The sequence below is a fragment of the Emiliania huxleyi genome, assembly GCF_000372725.1.
Source record: "Emiliania huxleyi CCMP1516 unplaced genomic scaffold EMIHUscaffold_63, whole genome shotgun sequence".
NCBI lineage: Eukaryota > Haptophyta > Isochrysidales > Noelaerhabdaceae > Emiliania > Emiliania huxleyi.
Genome location: NW_005197273.1, coordinates 397,144 through 402,616, shown reverse-complemented (window position 1 = coordinate 402,616; position 5,473 = coordinate 397,144). Strand labels below are relative to the sequence as shown.

At 65.9% G+C, this 5,473-nt stretch overlaps 2 protein-coding genes across 2 annotated transcripts in view; one reads left to right on the top strand and one right to left on the bottom strand.

Annotated features, from left to right (window-relative positions):
* The window catches only part of EMIHUDRAFT_214982 (hypothetical protein), a gene marked incomplete at both ends in the record, with an annotated part of 3,122 nt that extends 235 nt beyond the window's left edge, over positions 1-2,887 (top strand). The window contains one exon of the mRNA XM_005763514.1: positions 2,809-2,887. Within this exon, the coding sequence (XP_005763571.1) occupies positions 2,809-2,887 (79 nt within the window). The remainder of the gene's footprint in view (positions 1-2,808) is intronic.
* A 170-nt stretch (positions 2,888-3,057) lies between these two features.
* EMIHUDRAFT_214981 (hypothetical protein) lies at positions 3,058-4,458 on the bottom strand (the record flags this gene model as incomplete). Its single annotated transcript, XM_005763513.1, has 1 exon — positions 3,058-4,458. The coding sequence occupies one exon, from the start codon at positions 4,456-4,458 to the stop codon at positions 3,058-3,060; it is 1,401 nt and encodes a 466-aa protein (XP_005763570.1).
* Between the last annotated feature and the right edge of the window lie 1,015 nt (positions 4,459-5,473).

Below are 5,473 nucleotides of genomic sequence, written 5' to 3'. Positions count from 1 at the left end.
AGGCGCGATGAGCGTCGTGCCACCTGACCCAAGACAAATCGCAGGCGTCGTACCGAGCGTGTCGTGACCGTCTCCTCATGTGATCTGCACGGGTGAGTCACGTCGGCGTCAAAGGAGCGACGTGCGACCTGTCAGAGCTTGATCTCCGATCGCAGCTGCCTCTGCGCGTCCTGGGGAGGTACCTTTGTCGCGCGCCGGAGACGACTCGACGCCGCTGAGATCGGAGATCAAGCTCTGACAGGTCGCACGTCGCTCCTTTGACGCCGACGTGACTCACCCGTGCAGATCACATCAGGACACGGTCCCGACACGCTCGGTACGACGCCTGCGACCCGTCTTGGGTCAGGTGGCACGACGCTCATCGCGCCTACCAGCGCTGCCGTACAGGTTGCCACGACGAGGTCGAGCACGCTTCTATACGCTCGCCGAGCCTTCCTTTCCATCCCATTAGGCAGCCTGGGAACGGTGGCGGTCAGAGGCAAAGCCTACGAGGGGTGGTGGAACCACATGTCACGGCTACCGCCGGCTCGACCCCACGATAGCCTCCGGAGGCTGACTTTTTTGGGCAAGGCGTCTATTCGATGCTCTGCACGTTAGCTGTCCGGGAGGCGTCCGGGAGGCACCTCCCGGACATCAAATGGGGCCGCCTGGTGGCCTCAGAGCGCCAGCCGAAGCAACCCTCGTCGTGCCCCGACACCCCCCCGACTCATGCTGTGCCGCTCTTGCATGTGTGGCCGCTGACGGCGGGGCCCCGTGCGCGGCTGCGCCGCAAACTCGTGACTGCCGTCGTCACACCTGTCCACAGATGCGACGGGTGCCTGTCCGACCGCGACAAACAGGCCTCGTAGCGGATCGCCAGCCCGCCCTTTGCCTCCGCAGACGCCTAGCCGAATCGTCGTTACCTTCCGCAGACCGAGACTTCCGAGCGGGCGCGTTCTATAGATGACGGTCACGCCCAACTCACCAGCCTTGTGGCCTGAAACCGATTCTGAGCCCTGCCTCCGCCGAGCGGGTATGGCCGCTGCCCGGCGGCCCGCGGCACGAGTCGGTCCCCCCCCTCCCCGCCGTCCCGGTTCCCGCAGGTGAATTATTGCGATTTCGCCACCCTCCTCGCCGCCCTCTCCGCCACTGTCGCCTCCGCGCTCTCCTCCGCCGTCGCCGCCGCCCTCGCCTCCACCGCCCTCTCCGCCACCCTCCCCGCGGCCTTCTCCACCGCCCTCTCCGCCGCTCTCTCCTCCGCCGTCGCCGCCGCCCTCGCCGCTGCCGTTGCCGCCGCACTCCTCCCCGCTGCCGCCAAGCATGATCGGCCTCACCCTCCCCGCCGCGCCGTCGGTCTCGCCGTCGCCGCCGCTCTCTCCGCCGCCGTCGCCGCCGCCCTCACCGCTGCCGTTGCCGCCGCACTCCTCCCCGCTGCCGCCGTCGGCCTCACCCTCCCCGCCGTGCCGTCGGTCTCGCCGTCGCCTTCTTCCGTGTCGCTGTCGCCGCTCCGCCGTCCGTGTCGCCGTCGCGCCGCCTCGGATCTGTCCGTGTCGCCTTCGCCGCCTCCGTCCGTGTCGCCGTCGCCGCTGCCTTCCTCCGTTTTGCCATCCCCGCCGCCGATCTCACCTTTGCCGCCTCAATCCATGTCGCCGTCGCCGTCGCCGCCGTCGGTCTCGCTTTCGCCGCCTCTGTCCTTGTCGCCGTCGCCGCCGCCGCCGTTGGAATCGCTCTCCCCGCCGCCGTCGGTCGTGTCGACTTCGCCGCCTCCGTCCGTGTCGCCGTCGCCGCCTCCGTCCGTGTCGCCGTCGCCGCTGCCTTCCTCCGTCTCGCCCTCCCCGCAGCAACCTCGCTTGCCGTCGCCGTCGCCGCCATCGGTCTCGCTTTCGCCGCCTCCGTCCGTGTCGCCGTCGCCTCCGCCGTCGGATTCGCCTTTGTCGCCTGCTCCGTCCGTGTCGTCCTCGCCGCCGTCACGATTCGGCATACACACAGTTTGCACATCTGCAAGTTCTTCTTGATGTACACGGCGGTGCAGCCCCTGGCAATTAGCGGGCAGCTCAAGGCATCGACGCTCTCGCCGAAGCCCCTGTGCACTTGCCGCCGTTTTATTCGGCGCAATGGCCGGCGTTGAAGCTCCGAACCCAGGCGCAGCCGAGCCCGTTCAGAGACAACACCAACAACCTCTTTCACTCATTCTTAAACAGTACCGGCCGGGATTTCGAAGATAGTGCTAAAATGGATACCTGGAGAATGGCATTTAATTTCGCGGACCGGCTCTTTTAGCAATCAGGTCATGTCACCGCTTAATGTGCATGTGCGTGGCCTACGTCAGAGACCAAGTGACCAGCCGTCCCGGGCAATTTGTGACCCGTCTACGCCCTCGCGCCTCGGGCGCGGCCGGCCACCGCCGGCTGCCCCGTTGACTTCCCCGCCGCGCTAGGCGTTCGTTCGCAGTAATCTGGCTTAGTTCAGAGAGGTCGGGTCGTCTCTATGCGTATCACAGCGCGGCGCTGGCCTGCGCATGGCGGGCATGTGGTCGAATCAGTCAATCAATCATCCCGACATTTGATGTTAGTGCCAAAACCGCGGAACCGAAAATGGCGTTTAATTTTGCGCACCTGCTGTCCGCCGCCTGCGGCGGCGCTGCGCGCCGCCTACGCGCGCTGCGCGCGCGTTTTTTCTCTCTTTTTCTGTCTTTTTCACAGTGTAATTTTACCAAAAAAATGCCCTTTTTTGCATTGAGGCACAATCATCGGACGACGTCGGCGAGTTGAGTCGCGCTCGCGGTAGCCAGATGACCTCTCATACTAGTATCATCGGCCATGGCCGCAGGAAGCGCGGGGGATTCCGCTGGGAGCAACACGGAGCTCCGTTGGACGCGCGTTTTCAAGAGATTAGCGTGTCAGAGTGAGGTGAATTGGAACGAGCCTATGTTCTGTTGTGCGCGCGGTGCGAGACTTCTCGCGCGACTTCTCGCGTACACCCGTACGACACAACTCCAGTCTCTACTCAAGCAGCGGAGCCCCCCGCCCATGCGGCTTTGTAACGTATTTGCTTCGGCTTTAGCTCACGGGTGTCCCCTCACGCGAGCCTGCGCACATGCTTGAACGCGATCACCTTGTCTGGGCCTGCCGAATGATAGCTCCCCACAAAGGGGTAGACTGGTCCAGAGATGCCCCTTGCGACAGCCGTCACAGCTGTACCGTCGATGGAGAAGGTTGCCTCGCGCTTGTCCATGTCCGCGATGATGCGGACGAGGGAGCCGACAGGGAATTGCGCGTAGCTTTCGCTCTCCCCCTGGCCTACTTGGCCATCCCCTTCGCCCACCATCGTCCCGTTTGCGTAGACTAGGCGCTGGTGGCGGCGCAGCATGTAGGCGTTGTCCAGGACGATTGAGGCAGAAGTCTTGAGACAAAAGTCGACAGGAGGGCCGCCGTCACGCGCCACAAGGCCGAAAACGGTGGCGGCACGGCGACAGCCAGCACTGTCTGCGACCAGCTCAAAGCCGATCTCCCACTTGCCCGAGGAGATGAGCTTGTCTAGCCGCACGAGGCGGTACGCGCCTGCCTTGAAGGTGAGGACGCGCCCCTCTGCCGTCACTTTGTCGCCGCAGTCGAGTCCCTCAAGCAGCCAGCCGCACGAGCCGCCTCGCGGCGCGCTCCTCGCCGTGCCAGCGCCAAAGCAGCTGTCCGCCAGCGCGTCGGCGAGCACCTTGTAGGCGGGCATGCTCTGCATCAGCTCGTGCGGCTGCACGCGCGCGGTGATGAACGCCCGCTCCATCGTTGCAAAACGGATGTGCTCGAGCAGCTTGGCCACCTCGTCAGGCTCGCGCGCCTCCGCCGGTTGGGCCGCCAGCCAGAGCATCAGGTTCTCAAAGACGAGCTCCTCCTTCAGAGCGATGTCATCGCTTGAAATAAGCACCTCCAGCTGCGCCCGCGGCAAGTTGAGGAACGCCGCGTCGCCCGCGATCTCTTGAAAGTGGTTGAGCGCGAACGCCTTGGCTGCCGCTGCGAGGTCGACGAGAGCCGCTCGCTCGGCAAACGCCCAGAGGTCGGAACAGTTTGTCGCGTCGAGCCGCTCGGCCTGTGCTGCCGCCATCTCGAGGGCGGGCACCTGCAGCCGCCCCGCCGCCAGCAGCAGCGGCTGCAGCAAGTTGAGCGGCGCGTTGCAGGAGCCAGAATAGATCCACTCCAGGAGCAGCTCGAAGGCCGCGGCGGGCATCTCATCGAGAGTAAGGGCGTCCGAGCTGCTGTCCGCGAAGCGGGGGCCGTCGACGAGAGCGCGCACGTACGCCGACGCTGCCGCCAGGACGAGCTTGTGCGCAGAGAAGGAGCGTCCCTCGACAGTGAAGGTGACGTCGCAGAGCTGCCCAGCGCGCCACAGGGTGGCGAGCTGGCGAAAGGTGGGGTGGTGCTCGTCGGGATCGGTCAGCGTCGCGGTCTCCACAGGAGCCTCGGCTCTCGCGCGCTTGCGAGCGGGCATGGGGCGGGCGAGTAGAGGCGAGTAGAGGCCCCGCCCACCCAGGGTACCCCCCCGAGGGACCCTCGCCTCTACTCGAAGGGGCGACAAAAGAAACACAACGCTGTGTCGCCCGAGCGGCCGCCCGAGCTCTACCGAGCAGCTGCAGCAGAGCGAGGGCGTCATCTACAGCGGACTTCGTGGCGGACTCGGATGCGGCGGGCTTAGCCATGGCGCCTGCGGTGGGGCCGGAGGCGTCGAACATGGCGGCTGCGGCACGTTCGACGCTGCTAAGAGCGCTCCGGCGGGCCATGGCCCTCGCCGGTGATGGGATGATGAGCCGTGGGGATTGTGGGGATTGTGGCCGCGTCGTCGGCGGCGACAGGAACGTCGGTGGCGCTAGCGGCGCCGGCGGTGGCAGCGGCGGCAGCTGCGTTGTCAGCGTCGGCAGCAGCAGCAGTAGCAGCGCCGTCGACGCGGGGAAGCATATAACGGTGCCGGTGTCTGCAGAGCCAGCTCCCGTGCCGGCGCCGGTGATAGACCAGGCGACGGTCGCGGTGCAGCATCTGAGAGCATTCGCTTCGCGGTCGGACGAGGCGATACTGCGGTGTAGGCGAGTCGCCGGTCACTCCGAGAACGCCAAACGCGCACGCTATGGAGGAGCGGATGGCCGCGGCACGGACCAGGCGGGCAAGGAGGCGCGGTTGTACCGCCGAGGACTTTCCTACAGATGCAAGCGTTGCGGCCAGCCGAAGAAGGGGCACAACTGCACGATGACCGACGCCGAGGCGATTCCCCGAATCTCATCTTGCCGCCCCCTTCATGCACACGACGCTTTTATGCGTGTCGTGCGCGTAGGCCGAAGCGTCGCTCAAGCGGCAAACTTGGTCGTCGGGCCCCGCAGAACCGACTAGCTGGATGCAGCCGCTACCCCTCTATCCTGGCGGATACCAGGGCAGGGGTGTGCATTCTCCCTCCCGCGTCCCTCGTGTTTCCTACCCAGTTCCCACCGCGGCACCGGCGCTGTCCCTGTCCCCGC